This window comes from Oncorhynchus masou, chromosome 13 (genome assembly GCF_036934945.1).
Source record: "Oncorhynchus masou masou isolate Uvic2021 chromosome 13, UVic_Omas_1.1, whole genome shotgun sequence".
In the NCBI taxonomy this organism is placed as follows: Eukaryota; Metazoa; Chordata; class Actinopteri; order Salmoniformes; family Salmonidae; genus Oncorhynchus; species Oncorhynchus masou.
In genome coordinates, this window is record NC_088224.1 from 70,836,481 (window position 1) to 70,857,758 (window position 21,278).

Consider the following 21,278-nt stretch of genomic DNA (forward strand, 5'->3'; position numbering starts at 1 on the left):
TGACCAAAGTCTCTTTTTGATCCTCTGGGTCTTGTTAACTAACAGTTTTCCATATTCACATCCTTCCAGTGTTGAGTGCTCCCCCGCAGGCTGTGTCAGTGGTCCAGCTCAGCAACAGCTCCAGCATCCGTGTCTCCTGGGAGCCTCCCTCTGACGATCAGAGTGGTATAGTCCTGGAATACAAGGTGAGATTACAACATGGAGACTGTTGAAGCTGTACCTGGTTGGAGGAAAGTGCTACTCTAGACTACTGTCTGATGTTAATATAGTGAAATGTGGGCAGTTAATTAGTCACTACAACTATTCGTGGGAAAGAAAAATTAAATATTTGTTTGAATCAGCAATGTGCTGATTTTAAGCAGTCGGTTTTATCAATGTTGCCAAAACATGCTGTGCAGAACAGAAATGCAGTGCTAGTGGTTTTAATTAAACATAGCAAATTGCTCCCTGATTAGTATCTGTTAACAGCAACACTTCTATAGAATACAAAAACACAATTTAACAAATTTAGTCCTCAGATTTAAATAATTTGTCCTCATCTTGTCAATTGGATCTCCTCTTAAGTTTTGATTTGCAGTCCCCCAAAAAATGTTCTCAGACTTTTCTGGAAAGGCTTTTAAAGCCTATTGTATCCCCATGTTGAGCTGGCTTACAACAACAAAATATCTCCACTTCTGGTTCAGTTGTCCTCTTGGCAACATGATCGACTTGATGCTTCTAGTGTTTTTAAATGTTGTAGGTAATTTCTGTCCCTCCAATACTTAGTATCACGCTTGTTTCTCTGTCTGTCAGGTCTGGTGCCTGGGAAGTGACTCTGAGATGAAGACAGAGAGCCATATCAACAGGACAGTGGATGGAGCAGTATTGTCCATCCTACTGACTGGGCTGCTACCAGACCTCCAGTACAATGTGATGGTGGCTGCAGTCACCATCTTGGGAGTTGGTGAACACAGCCCACCTATAGACCTGGTCCTCAGTGAGTCAGTTTTACCACCTTAGATGCAACATTAATAGCCTGTCAACTTGGTCCTCAGTCAGTAATGGGAGATGACTAAAGACGAGGCTTGAGGTTTCTGAATTGTTTGTTACTGGTATACTGTATTTCAACACTTCTTGCTAGAAATCCAATGGGGTTAGTTAGTTGTCTGTTTATTCAGGAAGCCATATTGGAAATTAAATTTGCCAGACTGATAACCTGGACTCTCTCATTCAGCCCTGTCACTGGACATGCCTTCAGACCCTCTGCAGAAAGACAGCAGCCTCAGTCTATCAGAGCAGATCACGGGTGTGGTCTGCCAACCAGCGTTCATCGCTGGGTTGGGTGTGGCTCCATGGCTGGCGCTCATGGGTTTCAGTGGTTGGCTGTACTGTCGCCACCACAGGAGGAAGGAGCTGGGACACTACACCACCTCATTCGCCTACACACCTGCAGGTATACTGTAACATCCTCAACCCGACACTGTATTCACATAGCATACAAACATTAGCATTACAATAATAGTTTGTTCCAATCCTGTCACCATCACATTTGCCAAGTCTGAGTGTCTTAAATGTGACTTGTTGTAATCTGTTGGTTCTGAATCCTAGTGTTGCTGTGATATGCCTTTTTAGTGTATCTAGGTCAGACCCAGAAGCATGGCCTTAATGAAATTACAACAAAAAAACGGCATGCCTGAATCACAAGTGGGACACACTGTTTTGTGCCCTTGAGTATACGGCATATTATCTGAATTTGTTTGGCAAACAGCCCTAGATGAAAGCCACTGCATAATAAAGAGATATTTTAATTGCAGCCATTGCTTTTGTTGTTTTTTTCCTGCAGTTGGATTCGCTCACATTGAAGGATCTGGTCTCAGCAACGGAAGGTAGAGTTCTTGGTTTTACTCAGAGCATCAATGTAAACATGAGTGGACTCGTTTTTTAAATTACAAACAGCACAGACTTACAGTAATATCTGACCTTTAGTTCTCTCTATCTGCCTACAGTAGACCAGGGATGCTGGGCTCCAACATGGGGAACGTTGCCCAGAATGGAAAAGACTCAGTCAACTGTTGCTCTGGCAAACTGGACTCTACAGACAGATACTACAATGGTGAGAGCCGACAGTCACATCTTGGGATGGGATAAAATGCAGTAGTTTGAATAGAAGCTAAATGAATAGTAATACGCTGCCTTTACAGCTCAAATGATGGAACCTATTTGAGATTGTGATTTTGTGATTGACCAGGAAATTGCAGAGGGATGATCAAGTGGTTCATTCAAGGAAATGTTTGACTTTTTAAATGTTTTAATGCCTTTCTATTTCTCACTGCAGTTGCCATCTCCAATTACCTGAGCCAGTCTGAGAAATCCAGCTCAGTGTCCACTGACAGTCCCATCTACAGCACCATCAATACAGCTGCTGCTGAGGACTTGCAGGGTTTAGCCTACTACAACACATACTCCAACACCCCCTGCACCCAGGGCTCCAACACCCCCTGCACCCAGGGCCCTGACTCCAATGCCAGTACCCCCGTCCTCTCCAACTTCGGCCTCTTCGGTCTGGTGCAAGACCTGGACCAGTGGACCATCCAGTCTGGACATTCTGTAGAGTACACCAAGATGCAGTACGCCAGGACAAGCAATGGTACAGGCACCAATAACACTTCTCATGTACTGTAGTTAAGGGCTCATGGAATGTTAAGTGGTGAGGATATACAGTACCAGTCAAAAGTTTGGACACACCTACTCATTCCAGGGTTTTTCTTTATTTTTACTGTTTCTACATTGTAGAGTAATAGTGAAGACATCAAAACTATGAAATAATACATATGGAATGATGTAGTAACCAAACAAGTGTTAAACAAATCAAAATATTTGAGTCTTCAAAGTAGCCACCCTTTGCCTTGATGACAGTTTTGCACACTTGGCATTCTCTCAACCAGCTTCACCTGGAATGCTTTTCCAACGGTCTTGAGGGAGTTCCCACATATGCTGAGCACTTGTTGGCTGCTTTTTTTTCACTCTGTGGCCCCAACTCATCCCAAACCATCTCAATTGTACTGGGCTCCCGAGTGGCGCAGCGGTCTAAGGCACTGCATCTCAGTCCCATAGGGCAGCGCACAATTGGCCCAATGTCATCCGGGTTTGACCGGTGTAGGCCGTCAATGTAAGTAAATCTGAATTTTGAAGCATTTATTTGGGCTGCAATTTCTGAGGCTGGTAACTCTAATGAACTTATCCTCCACAGCAGAGGTAACTCGGGGTCTTCCTTTCCTGTGGCGGTCCACATGAGAGCCAGTTTCATCATAGCGCTTGATGTTTTTTGCGACAGGAAATCTTCCCGATTGACTGACCTGAAAACATTGATGGACTGTCGTTTCTCTTTGCCCCCCCCCCCACCCCCACCTTGTCACAACACAACTGATTTGCTCAAACACATTAAGAAGGAAAAACATTTCACAAATAAATGTTTAACAAGGCACACTTGATAATTGAAATGTATTCCAAGTGACTACCTAATAAAGCTGGTTGAGAGAATGCCAAGAGTGTGCAAAGCTGTAATCAAGGCAATTGGTGGCTACTATGAAGACTCTAAAATATATTTTGATTTGTCTAACACTTTTTTGGTTACTACATGATTCCATGTATGTTATTTCATAGTTTTGATGTCTTCACTATTATTCTACAATGTAGAAAATTGTAAAATAAAGAAAAACCCTTGAGTGGGTGTGTCCAAACTTTTGATTGGTACTGTAGCTAACTTTGTTACATAGTTGATGAGGGTTTGTGTGTGTGTGTGTGTGTGTAGACATCAAAATTATGAAATAACACACAGAATCATGTAGTAACCAAAAGGGTGTGTGTGTGTGTGTGTGTGTACACTACCGTTCAAAGGTTTGGGGTCACTTAAAAATGCACTTTTTTTGTTGTCCATTTAAAATAACATCAAATTGATCAGAAATACAGTGTAGACATTGTTAATGTTGTAAATGACTATTGTAGCTGGAAACAGATGTTTTTTAAAGGAATATCTACATAGGCGAACAGAGGCCCATTATCAGCAACCATCACTCCTGTGTTCCAATGGCACGTTGTATTAGCTAATCCAAGTTTATAATTTTAAAAGGCTAATTGATCATTAGAAAACCATTCTGCAATTATGTTAGCAAAGCTGAAAACTGTTGTTCTTATTAAAGAAGCAATACAACTGTCCTTTAGACTAGTTGAGTACCTGGAGCATCAGAATTTGTGGGTTCGATTACAGGCTAAAAATGGCTAGAAACAAAACTTTCTTCTGAAACTCATCAGTCTTTTCTTGTTCTGAGAAATGAAGGCTATTCCACGTGAGAAATTGCCAAGAAACTGAAGATCTTGTACAGTGCTGTGTACTACTCCCTTCCCAGAACATCGCAAACTGGCGCTAATCAGAATAGAAAGAGTGGGAGGCCCGGGTGCACACCTGAGCAAGAGGACAAGTACATTAGGGTGTCTAGTTTTGAGAAACCGACGCCTCACAAGTCCTCAACTGGTAGCTTCATTAAATAGTATCCGCAGAACACCAGCCTCAACGTCAACAGTGAAGAGACGACTCCAGGATGCTGGCCTTCTAGGCAGAGTTTCCAGATACAATAGTCATTTACAACATTAACAATGTCTACACTGTATTTCTGATAAATTTGATGTTTTTTTAATGGACAAAAAAATGTGCTTTTCTTTCAAAAACAAGGACATTTCTAAGTGAACCCAAACTTTTGAACGGTTATGTGTATATACAGTTGAGGTCGGAAGTTTACATAGCCAAATACATTTAAACTCAGTTTTTCACTATTCCTGACATTTAATCCTAGTAAAATGACCTGTCTTAGGTCAGTTAGGATCACCACCTTATTTTAAGAATGTGAAATGTCAGAATAATAGTAGAGAGTGATGGATCAGAAGTTTACATACACTCAATTACTATTCGGTAGCATTGCCTTTAAATTGTTTAACTTGGGTCAAATATTTCAGATAGCCTTCCACAAGCTTCCCATAATAAGTTGAGTGAATTTTGGCCCATTCCTCCTGAGAGCTGGTGTAACTGAGTCAGGTTTGTAGGCCTTGCTCGCACACACTTTTTCAGTCCTGCCCACAAATGTTCTATAGGATTGAGGTTATATCTTTGTGATGGCCGCTCCAATACCTTGACTTTGTTGTCCTTAAGCCATTTTGCCACAACTTTAGAAGTGTGCTTGGGGTCATTGCTCATTTGGAAGTCCCATTTGCGACCAAGATTAACTTCCTGACTGATGTCTTGAGATGTTGCTTCCATATATCCACATACTTTTCCTTCCTCATGACGACATCTATTTTGTGAAGTGCACCAGTCCCTCCTGCAGCAAAGCACCCCCACAACATGATGCTGCCACCCCCGTGCTTCATGGTTGGGATGATATTCTTCGGCTTGCAAGCCTTCCCCTTTTTCCTCCAAACATAACAATGGTCATTATGGCCAAACAGTTCTATTTTTGTTTCATCAGACCAGAGGACATTTCTCCAAAAATTACGATCTTTGGCCCCATGTGCAGTTGCAAACTGTAGTCTGGCTTTTTTATGGCGGTTTTGGAGCAGTGGGTTCTTCCTTGCTGAGCGGCCTTTCAGGTTGTCGTTATAGGACTTGTTTTACTGTGGATATAGATACTTTTGTACCTGTTTTCCCCAGCATCTTTACAAGGTCCTTTGCTGTTGTTCTGGGATTGATTCACACTATTCGCTCCAAAGTATGTTCATCTCTAGGAGACCGAACACATCTCCTTCCTGAGCGGTATGATGGCTGGGTGGTCCCATGGTGTTTATACTTGCGTAATATTGTTTGTACAGATGAACGTTGTACCTTCAGGCGTTTGGAAATTTCTCCCAAGGATGAGCCAGACTTGTGTAGGTCTACATTTTCTTTTCCTGAGGTCTTGGCTGATTTTTTCCCCCATGATGTCAAGCAGAGGCACTGAGTTTTAAGGTAGGCCTTGAAATAAATCCACCGGTGCCCATCCAATTTACTCAAATTATGTTAATTCGCTTCAGAAGCTACTAAAGCCATGACATAATTTTCTGGAATTTTCCAAGCTATTTAAAGGCACAGTCAACTTAGTGTATGTAAACTTCTGACCCACTGGAAATAATCTGTCTGTCTTCAATCGTTGGGAAAAATTATTGTTTGTTAACAAGAAATTTGTAGAGTGGTTGAAAAATGAGTTTTAATGACCCCAACATAAGTGTATGTAAACTTCCTACTTCAACTGTTATATATATATATATATATATAATATATATATTGACCAATGTTCTCTTCAGCTTGATTTAACTAAGTGTGTGGGTTGTCTGCTTTCTCTCTGTACTGTAGCCAAGCTGGTGAAGCAGAGGTCAGTGCGTCCTCCATTTAAGCCTGCACCACTCAACTGGGAGGACGTTCTGTCTCTACCACTGCCTGCTAATAAAGGATGTGGTTACACCAAGAGAGATCAGGATGAGGGGAGGAACAGGTAACACCCAGCACTGCATCCCCTGTAGACACCCTCCCATGGGTTAGCTTGTTAGCATTTCCCTCCCGGTGTTCAGGAGGGAAATGGCAGTACAGGGAAAGAGAACTAGTAGTGCTGAAGTTGTTACGTATTGCACCCTTTCTCCATAACTCTGTGATTTTTCCTGATGTGTCCTTTTTATCTTTTTATCTATTCTATTCTCTGATGCCCATATGCTCATATGAGGGCTGTGTTTAGATTGAATGTATGTCTTGCACTCTATTTGACCTGATAGTTTACCTGAACTACAGAGCAAGAATTCATGACGTTAGGGCCGGAACCTGACTTCCAGTTCAATCCAGATTATAAACTCTAGTGAAGTTTACTACGGTTTAAAGTTGGAGATTAAAAACATTCTTGTCTGGAGGCTCAGGAGAGACTCTTAGTGTGGCTGCATCAGGGGGAGTGTACAGTTTCCTCTAACTGATTGTGACAGATGAGATTGTGGCCATAACTGGGGGGACCTAGCTGTTGTGACTGTTGTCTTTTTTTGTAATGACATTAGCCATCTGACAGTGTTGATTAGCCCTTTCCTTTTTCAATAACATGTTCTCTGTTAAATCTGCTCTGACATCCACTGACGTTGTCATGGCAACATAAATAATTTGAAGTCTTCTGTTTTGTAACCCATTGTTGCTGGTTCCTCTTTTCAAATGTAACACTGTCAACTACTGTTACAGTCTCTGGATATGGCTGTTAATGTGCCTCGAAGAGTTTTCTTGATGAAGTACAAGTATTGTGTAAGATAGACCCCTTAGATTTATACTGGGGTCTTACTGACAGTGTTTTTCACTCAATGTGTCAGGTCCTCTTAGTTGTTAAACCAGAGGTCTTTTCTCACTTTCCCCCATGTACTAATCATGTTTCCTCTTCCTCCCGCTCCCAGTAGCTCTGAGGAGGACAGGTATCCCCCGCTGCCAGCAAGGACTTACCTGATGGATGGCTCCAGGCAGGTTTCACCCAGCCTGCCCTCCTTCAGAAGAGAGAATCTGGCCCAGGACACCACCTCCAGCCTACAGTCCACAGCCACGCTCCCCCCCTCCCCCCAAGAGGAGACACCCAACCACAACGACAGCCCCCGGCTGCAGCACTTTGACCTGCGGGGCCACTACGAGCCCGGTTCCCAGGTCTCCCATTCCAACCCCAACCTGTTTGCCAATATAGACGCCTATGACGTCAGCGGGCCATACCACACCAGCCAATTGGGAGACCCCTTCACAGGGGATAGCTTTACTTCAGAGATGAGTGGCAGAGGAGGTTAGTTGTACACACCTGTCCCCCTGTCTTTACACACCTTTTCCTCTGTCATAGTTCTAGGATAATTATTAATATAGGATAATCTGTTATATAGCATAATTATGTGTAGCTAGCCTCTTGAAAATGACTAGCCTGGTCACAGAACTGTATGTGCTTTAGCCACGTCCTTTGTCATTTGTTGCCATGCCATACACACAGTCCGTGTTTGGCATGACAACGAAAGGACAAGAGGAGTTGGCTAAAGCACAGACAGATCTGCTACCAGGCTAATCCATAACTGCATAATTATCCTGAATTTTTCAATGTTATTATGTTACAATGTGTTAAGTATTTGTACATGAAAATCAAATCAGATCTATTATGAGATGGCTCTGTATCTTTTATTCCTTCTGAATGTCTTCTTGATGACATCACTGTTATTTTCTGTCAGGACAATCTCCTCCTTTCCCGGCTGACTCCTCATACGCTAAGCAGGGACACAGAACCAGAAGCCAGAGGAAAGCCCTCAGGGAGGGCCAGCACCGACGAGAGCTGCATGACCAAGCAGGTAAGACATATTGGGCAGCTACATCTTCTCTTTGTAGAAGCTTTTACACAAAGCACCACGCATAGCTTTTGTAATAACAAGTTACACCATCTTATTATTTCCAAGAACTTAGAAATGGCACTCACTTCTTGGTGTGTTGCTAGCACATGCACATAAGTAACACACCTGCTTTGGGATTCAAGCCACATCCTTACATTTCGGTCACACATTAAAGTGGAACTGACAGTGTTTTAACTACTTTCCCGATATGAAACAAACAATCTTAATATCAGTATTAAATATCTAATTCCCAGTTTATGCTACAAGACAACTTAATAAGAGGTTTTAAAAATAAGTTATATTTGCCTCAACATTCCATGACGTACACTAAGGCAGTGTTGGCAATGCATTCAATGCATTATTAATATAATTCACCAATACGTTTCTTGGTAGTCCAAAAAATATTGCTATCAGGTTGTAAATCACAGCTGGCCTGGTACATTGTTTGCTGCCTCCATTTGGGATGCACTGTTTCAGTTTCAATGGCTCAATATTTTGGACAAAAATGGTTGAATGTAACTAAGGCTGGATATGACAATACAGTCAAACTAGCAAGGGCAATGATCACTAGTCAGTCATAATGTGGCTAATAGGCTAGCGTATCTATTTATGTAGCAAGCTAAACACTCAGATCCTAATGTTAGTTAAATCACTAGCTAGCTGCTAGGAGGATGTCATGTCATTGGAGGAGTGACTGACTTTCTCCTCATTGTTTTTTGGTGGCTATACACGGCTAGAGATGCAGGTGTAATTTGGTTAGATAACAATAACTTTAACATTTAGCATATCTCTTGCGTTTGCAATTTCACTCTAGCTATCTACTCCAATTTCAGAGCACTCTTCTGAATGTGCTAGAGCACAGAATAACTGATTATTTTTTGAACGCGCAACATCCGCTGAATATGACTTGTGTTAGTAAATGTAGGCAAAGAAAGTAATAGTTAGTCACGAACACTTTAGATAACAACATGTAAAAAGCCTAACCAGCTCTGCTAGGGCGAGTAAAATGGTCAGAGTAAGGTGTTCTCTCATTTGTGTCAGGAAGTATCAAGCTAGCTAACTTTAACCAGTTCGCTTTGGTTCATGGTTGGGACAAGCGTGCATTGTAGGCATGCAAGCGGCAAAGAAATAGTAGGCTACAATTCCCCATTGTTTATCAGTGCAATTTTGACGACTAGCTATTTCAAAAAGTTGGTGTTTATCTAATGTTCCTTCATTAGATGTTAGCTCGTCTTTCTCTGGCTAGCATTGGTTGTTGATCTTTTTGTTGTTGATGTGCATAACTGAAGGAGAGAGAGCCTACCTTTTCATGGTGGTTTAATCAATAGGACTGTAAGAGGACTCCCAAGTGGTATTGACATATTTGCAGAAATCCATTCAGGGGTATTTTGTGGTTTTTGGCGAATGCGTTCTAACGATCTAAAGTTGCCAGTTGCAACTGCCTGTAAACACAGAGTCCAGTTCAAAGTGAATGGTGGCAGGCCTGTGTGCAAATGACTTGTTTGCATAAAGGCCTATACTGTAGCTCTGATTGGCTATGGTGTACCAGTCTAAGTAGACTCTGGTCCTGGACGAGACAGATTTATTTATTTACTGCAGTGTCTATTAATGCTTTCCCACTCTATATTGCTATAGAATTTTGACATATATTAGTATTTGTAATTCCCAAACATTCTAAGAATTTATGAAAACATGAAAATTACCATATCTAAGTGTTCACTTGTCAGAAAATGTAAAAAATAATTTTTTTAAAAAGTCAGATTTTAATATTTCATGTTGCTAAAATGCTGTCAGTTCCACTTCAAAGTCCTGTAGTGTACATTTAACTGTGAACAGATAGACAGCAGTGCTTTAAAGAGGCAACCTGTGTGGTTGAGTGAAGACGGTGTTTTTTTTTCATGAGCTGTCAATCTGTCTGTACAGAACTGCCCCCTCCGCCAGCCCCACCCCCTGCAGCAGATGACCCCATGCAGCTCCTGGTTGATGTGCTGGGCTGTAGCCAGAGGCCATCGGCAGAGAACTCGCCGGCCCTACAGAGGAGAGGAGACTACTCCTCACCCCAGAAGAGAGGGCCTGCCATGAGGGGCTCACAAGGTATGCATCAAACCATCTAATTAAAGCAAATACACGTTACAGTAATATAGAAGCGGCAAACACTGCATCATATTGTGATTGAGGTCTAGTAATACTCCGTCTACATTAATATGCATACAAATCCTCAGTGGACTTAAAATAGTGCATCGGTTTAAGCACACATCGAGCAACAATCCCCTCTACCCAGGTGGCCAGGGATGGTGGGGGGTCTAGTCTGGTCCAGCACTTAGAATCTGACCCATATAATTCCAGCTGTACTTTTGAGTGATTGCGGTATTGCATATTGTCATCTGCAGATGAGGGGGTAATCCCGTACTGCCAGTCCAGCTTTCTGCCCCGGGTTCAGATGTCCGGCTACGGTTCCCTTGGTGGAGTGGCCTCCTCGCGGGCTTCAACTGGACAGAGAGGGCCTGGAGTTGCCCAGAGGAGGGACGAGGTGAGTCTAGTGTGAAGGACAGCAGGACTACCTGGTCTGGCTCAGTAGAGACATGTTAGTCCTATAGTTGTTATCAGTGTTGGTGTCCTCCTAAAGTCTAGTGGGTAAATGTAAGGCAAGGATTTGGTGATAATCCAAGACCATTTTGGATCTTAATCAGTGTTGATTGGTATGACACAGAGAGCCAAGAGACCCACTGGCCCAAAACCCACCTGGCTCTCTGCTGCTTTAATCTCTATACTAATCTGGTCCAGTTTATCCAACATCTTGGTTATATTAATAATGCCAAATCAAGACCAGTGTTTTCATCTATAGTATGTTGCATAGGATAGATTATGGACATGTCAAATTAATGTTTTGACAATGGCATAGATGTAGGCAAATATGGGAGGTCAGTAGATTTATAAGAGCTCAACATAAATGGAATACTCACATTTGTGTGGCTAAGCCTTGGCTAAATTACAGTGTCAGGATTCATTTTTGAAACCAGCCACATCGCTGATTTGTGTTGTATGTTTGTTTACTTTCAGAACCTCATGTAGCTGGAAGCAGATTATGTGATGTGAAGTTCTCCGCCATGTTTTTTTTTTAAAGGTTGTTTTGCTGCTTCCTTCTTTGCTGAACTCCAGCCTGTTGCCATGGTATCAAAGAAGAGCTGAAGACAAAAGTGAAAGCATGTAGGCTTGCCACCTGCCTTTTCCATATTGGTTCATATTTGTGTTTTTTATCATTTGATTATTCATAATTTATGTGATTTTATGTCCTGCCTCGATGTATATAGACATCTTAGCAACTTTTTTAAACAGGACCTTGGATAAAGATAATATATTGTATTTTGAGAAAAGGGAAAGAAAAAGTCTTAAAATTACTGTAGATATTATACAACAGATGTTTGAATGTACTTTGTTTTGTTGTTTACCCTGAAACCCTGGTGATGTTTGTGTGATGAAAGGATATGAGGCAGAAACTCTGTTAACATGACCATCTGAGAGTTGGGCATATGTGTGTGTTTACAGTTTCTCTCTCTCGCTGTCATTGTGGCGTAAACCTCCTGCTTCTTCTAAACAGACATATCGATCTTATCAACACCAGATGAAATAGCTTTGTCCTTTTAGGTTGTGATGCTGAAAATGTGTGAACCTATACCCTTGTTGAACACCAATTGTTATGTTCTGTCATCAGCTGAATGATTTGTTAAAAAAATACCAATAAAACATTTGTTACTCTAAAGACATGTTTCGCTAGACTGTTTCCTGGAATCGATCAAGTGTAGGTAATCAATCCTATTATACATGCCTGCTATATTGATTCACATTTATGAGAAAAATGTGCCCTTTTTCCTGTGCTCTTTGTATTGTGCTACTGTGCACTGACTTTGATGTAATAGTTAACTGCTAAACCCAGACAGATTTCAGATTGTGTTTTCTTCAAGATGGTAGAAAGTAGTTAATAGTAAGGTGGTGAGGAGGACAACCCACCACAAAACTACAGTAGCGAGAACTGTAACAGGCAGGGATATGCTACAGTTAAAAGGTAGCCAGAGGAGGGAGAGGCTTTTATTTAGTGTGGAACATTGGGCAGTATATGTGAGGTGTGTTAAATCAACTGGCTGCCTGGCTGGCTGGGAGCGTTGTGGATGAGGTTAGGAGAGAGAGGAGCATGTGAGCTGTTCCACCTGTGAGGCACACTTCCCAGGTTTCTAAACGCTCCTCTCTGTACAATATTAACCTCCTTTGTTCTGTGGCTCAGCATAGAGCTCTCTATTGACTGGTACACTGGTATCAATAATATATCCATGCATATATCCATCCATGTTATCTTTTGATACTGTCTCAAGTAATTCTGAAAACCTCTGCTTGAGATACTGTTATGTAAGAACATTTAAGGGTTTTGCGAACACAAGCGCCAGGGAGCAGAAATATATGAAGATGATTGGGTGGTTTCTTTTCTATTGGGTAAAAATAGCACGAGAAGAACAAATCATGCCTTATTATAGTCAGTGGAATGTCACTGGACTTCAAAGGGACATTCTTTCTGGACACAGTTACTCAGTGTGGATGATGGGTTCTGGGACTGTTTGAAATTAGGAAGTGGGCAAGACGGTGTATGATAAGCAATGTTTTTATTTAACTAGGCAAGTCAGTTAAGAACAAATTCTTATTTACAATGACTGCCTACCCCGGATGATGCTGGGCCAATTGTGCACCTCCCTATGGGACTCCCAATCACAGCCAGATGTGATACAGCCTGGATTTGAACCAGGGACTGTAACTACGCCTCTTGCATTGAGATGCAGTGCCTTGCACCACTCAGGAGCCCAAAATACTCCTCTCTCTCCCAAATGTCCACAGGGACCCACAAAGATTGGGGGATAATCCATCAGAATTTAGAGCAAAGCGGTTTTTGCATACTTGTTTGTGTTGTGGATTAGGGTATTTTTATTAATCACAATCCCTCAGTGATCCTCTCCCAGCAAGGCGCAGACTACTGAAAGGCCATTTCACATACAGTATGTCTCTGTATAGAATGTTTTTCAATCTATACTTTTTTACCCATTAGTATAGGAACAGAAATAGACAAACATCGACTGAGATGTTTTTATATCTGTGGCAGAATCGGGGTCAATTTCACTTCAATTACAGTCAATTCAGAAGGTAGACTAAAATTCAAATTCTCTTCAATGCTTTTCAATTAGGAATTATTTTAAATAATTTTTTAGACTGGAATTGAAATTGAATTGACCCCAACCCTGATCAGTTGTATATGATGGGATTAGAGATATGAGAACTGATCTGCTGAGTAAAGATGAATATAGAAAAGGTCAACCATGAATTCATTTCAGCATCATACACAGTAAGAATATAAAATACCACAATGTTTTTCAATGGCAGATGATGGGATTATGAATTTAATGTGATCTGATATACAGTACCAGTCAAAAGTTTGGACACACCTACTCATTCCATTGTAGAATAGTAGTGAAGACATCAAAATGATAAAATAACAAATGGAATCATGCAAAATATATTATAAAATATATTTTGATTTGTCTATCACTTTTTTGGTTACTCCATGATTCCATATGTTATTTCATAGTTGCGATGTCTTTACTATTATTCTACTACATAGAAAATAGTCAAAATAAAGATGAACCCTTGAATGAATAGGTGTGTCCAAACGTTTGACTGGTACTGTAGATTATAAATCAAACATGAATGTCATCACGGAGAGAATTTGCAAAGATGATCCCATGTATTGTTGACTAAATACTCCTGAGTCAGTTACCATGTGGAGGATGACAAGGAACACACAAATGCTTAATACCAGTTAGCCAGATACTGGTTAAATGAGTAACAGAGACCTGTTGAACTTGCTCCATATGTGGATGTTTGACTTGATTAGAAGGCACCATCTAGTGGCTGTTATATAGCATTTATCCTTCTGCCCAGTCATAAATTGCATGTAGGATCCACAGATAATTTTTCCATTAGGCCACACAGAAGCTATCACAATGTAGCTTTTTTTTGTCTCATCCTTGAGCTAGATAAGAGTCTGACTCAAAATTTGAACACTAGGAAATGAATTCACAATCTATCACAATTTAGGAGGTACTGTGTGGCTAAATTGGTAAGAGCATACTGCCAGCAATGCCAGGGTGGTGGGTTTGATTTCCGCATTGTGCTACATTCATCCATATGAAAAAAATGTATGCACTCACTGATGTAAGTAGCTTTGGATAAAAGTGTATGCTAAATGGATTTCATATTAACAGAACTCTCAGCAAATCACTGGCTGTTGACAGACATGTTCAGCCTAAAGAAACACATAAAACATACCAGTCAACAGTTGGGCACACCTACTCATTCAAGGGGTTTTCTTTATTTTTACTGTTTTCTACATTGTAGAATAATAGTGAAGACATCAACACTATGAAATAACACATATGGAATCATGGAGTAACCAAGAAAGTGTTAAATAAATCAAAATATATTTTATATTTGACATTCTTCAAAGTAGCCTCCCTTTGCCTTGATGACAGCTTTGCACACTCTTGGCATTCTCTCAACCAGCTTCACCTTGAATTATTTTCCAAAAGTCTTGAAGGAGTTCCCATATATGCTGAGCACTTGTTGGCTCAATACAAATTTGGCCCGCAGTTGAATCTAGTTGATGATCCCTGATGTAAGCAAAAAAAATAGGAAATTATAGGATGGGCAACTGGCAACACGCAGCCCCCCTTTTGTAGACAGCAATTTAAGTCTAGCTATAGATTTTAAAGAGTTTGAAGACAGAGCTGTTACTTGGCCACTCAGGAACATTCACTGTCTTCTTGGTAAGCAATTCCAGTGTAGATTTGGCCTTGTGTTGTAGGTTATTACCCAGCTGAAAAGTGAATTCCTCTATCAGTGTCTGATGTAAAGCAGACTGAAGCAAGTCTTCCCCTACGATTTTGCCTGTGCTTAGCTCCATCCCAATTCTTTTAATTGTGAAAAACTCCGCAAATCTACACTGGAGTTGCATATCAAGAATGTGAATGTTCCTAAGTGGCCAAGTAACAACTTTGACTTCAAGCTCTTTAAAATCTATAGCAAGACTTGAAAATTGCTGTTTAACCATGATCCCCAACAACTTGACAGAGCTTGAACAATTATGAAAAGAATAATGGACTAATACTGTACAATCCAGGAGTGTAAAGCTCTTATAGCATACCCATACCGTGATGCAGCCACCCCCATGCTTGAAAATAAGTAGGCAGTTACTCAGTGATGTGTTGGCCAGTAGCTTACCACCCTGCATCCCACTGCTGGCTGGCTTGCTTCTGAAGCTATGCAGGGTTGCCCTGATCAGTCCCTGGATGAGAGACCAGTTGGTGTTGGAGGGCCAGTATGAGGCACCCTTTCCTCTGGTCTATAAACATACCCCAATGCCCCAGGGCAATGATTGGGGACATTGCCCTGTGTAGGGTGCTGTTTTTTTAATGGGATGTTAAATGGGTGTTTCTGACACTTTGTGGTCACTAAAGATCCCATGGCACTTATTGTAGGAGTGTTAACCCCGGTGTCCTGGCTAAATTCCCAATCTGTCTCTCATACCATCATGGTCACCTAATCATCTCCAGCTTACAATTAACTCATTCATCCCCCCTCCTCTCCCCTGTAACCATTCCCCAGGTTGTAGCTGTAAATGAGAATGTGTTCTCAGTTAACTTACCTGGTACAATAAGGGTTAAATAAAATGTGTTGTGTTGGATTTGCCCCAAACATTTAGGCCAAAAAGTTTGCATTTAGGCCAAAAAGTGTATTCATTTGTTGTTGTTTTTCCCAGTATTACTTTAGTGCCTTGTTGCATACAAGGTGCATGTTTTGGAATATTTGTATTATTTTCACTCTATCATTTAAGTCATTATTGTAGAGACACTACAATGTTGTTGATCCATCCTCAGTTTTCTCCCATCACAGCCATTGAACTCTGTAACTGTTTTAAAATCACCAATGGCCTGATGGTAACATCCCTGAGAAGTTTCATATCTTTGATGTGTCTGGGAGGTTTAATAAATAATCCACAGCATACTGTAATTATTAACTTGACCATGCTTAAAGAGATGCTCAATGTCTGATTTTATATTGTTCCCCATCTACCAAAAATACTTTTGTAAGTTACTGTACACTTATAGTGTACTTGATCACTATCAAGCAGTTTCATTTTTTTTTAATCGACACTTCAACTTAAAAACAACTCCAAGTGTATTTTGAATGAATATATTAAATTACAATTAAAGTGTTTGACATTGAAGTACAGTTTTAATGAGTGTCTTTAAGTTTAATGATAGTCAACATATAGTATACTAAAAGACTGAAATAACAATGAATATAAAGTACACTTTTAATAAGTGTGCTGAAGTGTAATGATGTGTATTTATAGTATACTTAAGGTATAAAGTACATTTCGTATTTGAAGTACAGTATATTAATATAATTGTTTTATATATTTAAGTATACTTATAATTAAAATATTTCACTTGGGATCTCTGGACTTGAAACCCATTGAAAACCTATGGTTTGAATTGAAGAGGGCAGTCTATTTCTCACAGACAAAGGAGATCATGGATCTGGAAGGATTCTGTATGAAGGAATACTGTTAAGATCCCTCCAGATGTTCTCCAACATATAAAATATTTTTAGGGAAAAAAAGTATTAATTGTTTTAAATATATCTTTCTCTGAGCAATTGTATTAGTTTAAAATAATATAATTTCCCCATTTATTTGAGCATAGCTCAGTATTTGAAGTATTTATTCCATAGTCATTTTTGCTCATTTTTATCAAGGCTGTTAATAATGTCAGACCCCACTGTATATATAAAAATGTAAAAACACTCACTGATAAAATGTAATTTCATTATTTTTCCGCCTCCTAAACAACTTAACTCTCCAACGAAAATGTTGAATACATAATTATTGATTTATTTTACTGAAAATGTGTTATTTATGGAATAGCACTGAATAACTTGAATCATTGTTTTGTGATTATAAAATACATCTACCACCATTTGTTCAAGACACCTGCTACCCTAGAAAAGGAACGTGTTACATACTGTAGTGACTCATATGCATCACAGTGTGTGTTTGAAGCTGATTTTTGGACCACGGTCTGAGATTTACTGGGCAGTTTAAATTCAATGAACTGACAGGGGTTTTGGGAGTTCAATTGTAGTTTCAATAAAGATTTTAAAACCTTAACATCTGATGTTGAGAGAAAACATTATCTCAATTTCACTTAACTAACACGAGAGCCCCAACTATACTTTTGTTCTTTTCTGCGTGAAATAACTATGTGAAACTTACTTTTACTGCATAGTGTGGGATCCTATTGCCAACCCATGTCCACTGTGGATGGTAGGGCAGTATTTTGAATTGAAACCCCTTTGTCATCAGTATTACTGTGACTTACCCAGGGCTTAAATAGTTTTGTATTTTCAGCAGATTCCCTAAAACACAAAACTCATCCCATGTGATTGGTTGTGGCTCAGCATGCTCTATTGTGCCCTGGGGCCGTTTGTTCGCCTGGTTTCCGACACAAACAAAACTTTTCTGTCAGCCTGGGCAATATTGGGCTCCGGAGTGCTTTGACAACCCCCTTGTAATATTGGAATCTCTGACTTTTTCTCTAAAGGGATAATAAAGGTAAGTTATTAATTAGCTGAGTGGTGTGGGTAAAATGTCATGTTATGTGTTTTGATATAATGTACAGTAGGTGACTTAAAGATCATATTTCTTCATAGAAAAACAGAGAGAACAGAAGAGGGAGGACAGAAAAGAGATGACAGAAGAGAAAGGACAGAAGGGAAACAGATCAGTCATGTCAGGGTAAATACAGTATATCAAAGCTAAAACTACACTAGCGTTCAAAAGTTTGGGGTCACTTAGAAATGTCCTTGTTTTTGAAAGAAAAGCATGTTTTTTTGTCCATTAAAATAACCGGTCTTCTTTAAACTGGCAGCTTCATTAAATAGTACCCGCAAAACACCAGTCTCAAAGTCAACGGTGAAGAGGCGACTCCGGGATGCTGGCCTTCTAGGTAGAGTTGCTAAGAAAAAGCCATATCTCAGACTGGCCAATAAAATACAAGATTAAGATGGGCAAAAGAACACAGACACAGGACAGAGGAACTCAGCCTAGAAGGCCAACACCCCAGAGTAGCCTCTTCACTGTTGACGTTGAGACTTGTGTTTTATGGGTGCTATTTAATGAAGCTGCCAGTTGAGGACTTGTGAGGTGTCTGTTTCTCAAACTAGACACTCTAATGTACTTGTCCTCTTGCTCAGATATGCACCGGGGCCTCCCACTCCTCTTTCTATTCTGGTTAGAGCCAGTTTGTGCTGTTCTGTGAAGGGAGTAGCACACAGCGTTGTACAAGATCTTCAGTTTCTTGGCAATTTCTCACAAGGAAGCCTTCTTTTCTCATAACAAGAATAGACTGATGAGTTTCAGAAGAAAGTTATTTGTTTCTAGCCATAATGAGCCTGTAATCGAACCCACAAATGCTGATGCTCCAGGTACTCAACTAGTCTAAAGAAGGACAGTTTTATTGCTTCTTTAATAATAACAACAGTTTTTAGCTGTACTAACATAATTGCAGAAGGGTTTTCTAATGATCAATTAGCCTTTTAAAATGATAAACTTGGATTAGTTAACACAACGTGCCATTGGAACACAGGAGTGATGGTTGCTGATAATGGGCCTCTGTTCGCCTATGTAGATATTTCATAAAAAATCTGCCGTTTCCAGCTACAATAGTCATTTGCAACATTAACAATGTCTACACTGTATTTCTGATCAATTTGATGTTATCTTAAATGGACAAAAAAATGTGCTTTTCTTTCAAAAACAAGGATGTTTCTACGTGACCCCAAACTTTTCAACGATAGTGTATATAACGGCCATTTGAAAAGACCTTGCCCTAACAAACTGTCTAAAAGCAGTAAGCCTATGGTAAAACAAGTGGAATATGAATAAGATTATTAAGATTATTCTTTGAAAAAATATAATTGATTCAATGTTAAAATGGTCTGTAATGTCCATCCAGACCCTTTCAACTATTCAAAGCAAACAATGTACTTTATGTTGTGTTACTCTATGCTGTATTCACCAGCCATGAGATGTAATTGTATAGAGATGCTTCAGTGTCCCTGACAATTGTGCTGTAGGCTAACTGTCTCCTCTGTGTACATCAGTGTGCTTGGCAGGATGTACAGCTTCATGGGCGGTGGGTTGTTCTGCGCTGGAGTCGGGAACATACTCCTTATTATCTCCACAGCAACCGATTACTGGATGCAGTACCGTCAATCAAACAACTATATGCATCAGGGCCTGTGGCGCTACTGTGTGCCTGGGAAATGCATGACACACACAGATAGCATTGGTAAGCGCAACATGTCCCATTTGTCATCAAACGTACTGTAAGTGAACGAAAGGTCTTTATAAGGTCCTGTTCCATGCTGTGAATATCTAGAGTAAAAAAGAATTTCAACAAAGGAATCAGCTCCTTTTATTTGAGCAGGTTTAGTTGGGAATAAGTCAGCATAATTCAACATTTGGTGCAAAATATAGAATATTGTGTAGTAAGTCAATGTTCAGTGATGTCACATCTGAGTAAAGTGTGAAATGTAATTCAGTACTATCGACAGGAATGCCACTAATAGTAGTAGTGCTTATTGGGTAAGTAGTACCTGTACTGGGTCTCAGCCTTGTCCTCTCTGTGCCCTCTGTCACCAGCGTACTGGGATGCCACCCGTGCCTTTATGATCCTCTCCCTGCTGGCCTGCTTCATTGGCATCGTGATCGGCGTCATGGCCTTCATACGCTCCTCCTCCTTCAGTGGGTTTGACAAGACCTTTACTGCCGGCATCCTCTTCTTCATCTCCTGTAAGTGTCTCCTCCTTCTGTCATTGTCCCTGTAACTCTCTTTCAAGCATAGAAATACAATAAATTACATATTTCTATGCTATCAAGTCTCTGTTGATGGATGTGATGAAAGGAATAAGCAGCATTTGATTCACTACTCTCCACAGGCTTCTTTGTGCTGCTGGCGATGGCTGTGTACACTGGGGTGACTGTGAATTACTACGGGAAACGATACGGGAACTGGCGTTTCTCCTGGTCCTACATCATGGGTTGGGTAGCAGTGGTCCTCACCTTCTTCTCAGGTAGGATAATGTGGTTCTGCCTGTAGAGCTAAAAGGGCTTAATTTACTATTGTACATCCCAAATGGCACCCTATTCCCATTAGTGCACTACTTTTTATCAAGGCCCATGGGGCCCTGTACAAAAGTAAGTGCACTATATAAGGAGTAGGCTGCCATTTGAGATGCATCCTATGGTTCAGTCCAACAAGATTCATTTGAAGAAAAACATTTTTGACATCAGTGGATAATCCAGTGGACAGTATACAGTATGCCCAGGAACTGAATGTTAATCTCTTCCTATTTTCTTTTACAGGCATCTTCTACATGTGTGCCTACAGGATGCATGAATGCCCAAGAAACTCCAACTCACACTGATCTGACAAAAAAAAAAAAAAGTTCACACCTGGGTTTACACACCTAACTACGTAATTTCCTGTTTACCTGACCACTATTGAATAAGCATAATAAAAAGGGTAAAACCAATTGTCTGTTTATTCTCCTTTCTATCGAGTGGTATTCATCTGTTTAATAACAAAGAATATGCACCACAGTTATAATTTTGAAAGTTTCTTTAAAGCTGCAATATGTAACTTTTTGGGTGACCTGACCAAAATCAAATAGAAATGTGAGTTATAGATCAGTCATTATTAAAAGTCTAAGTGGTAAATCTGTTCTATGTGCACCAT

The 21,278-nt window shown here is 40.3% G+C and overlaps 2 protein-coding genes across 2 annotated transcripts in view; both read left to right on the plus strand.

Moving 5' to 3' along the window:
- The window catches only part of LOC135552974 (roundabout homolog 2-like), a 77,883-nt gene extending 65,744 nt beyond the window's left edge, over nt 1-12,139 (plus strand). Inside the window, exons 15-26 of the mRNA XM_064984951.1 lie at nt 70-185; nt 793-976; nt 1,214-1,432; nt 1,823-1,865; nt 1,986-2,092; nt 2,315-2,626; nt 6,359-6,497; nt 7,423-7,793; nt 8,224-8,340; nt 10,303-10,473; nt 10,770-10,909; nt 11,440-12,139. Of these exons, the coding sequence (XP_064841023.1) occupies nt 70-185; nt 793-976; nt 1,214-1,432; nt 1,823-1,865; nt 1,986-2,092; nt 2,315-2,626; nt 6,359-6,497; nt 7,423-7,793; nt 8,224-8,340; nt 10,303-10,473; nt 10,770-10,909; nt 11,440-11,451 (1,931 nt within the window). The 3' untranslated portion in view covers nt 11,452-12,139. The remainder of the gene's footprint in view (nt 1-69; nt 186-792; nt 977-1,213; nt 1,433-1,822; nt 1,866-1,985; nt 2,093-2,314; nt 2,627-6,358; nt 6,498-7,422; nt 7,794-8,223; nt 8,341-10,302; nt 10,474-10,769; nt 10,910-11,439) is intronic.
- Nucleotides 12,140-19,654: 7,515 nt separating this feature from the next.
- LOC135551532 (lens fiber membrane intrinsic protein-like) lies at nt 19,655-21,047 on the plus strand. Its single transcript, XM_064982739.1, has 4 exons — nt 19,655-19,829; nt 20,183-20,332; nt 20,479-20,613; nt 20,906-21,047. The coding sequence occupies exons 1-4, from the start codon at nt 19,655-19,657 to the stop codon at nt 20,965-20,967; spliced, it is 522 nt and encodes a 173-aa protein (XP_064838811.1). The 3' UTR covers nt 20,968-21,047.
- The last annotated feature ends 231 nt before the right edge of the window (nt 21,048-21,278 follow it).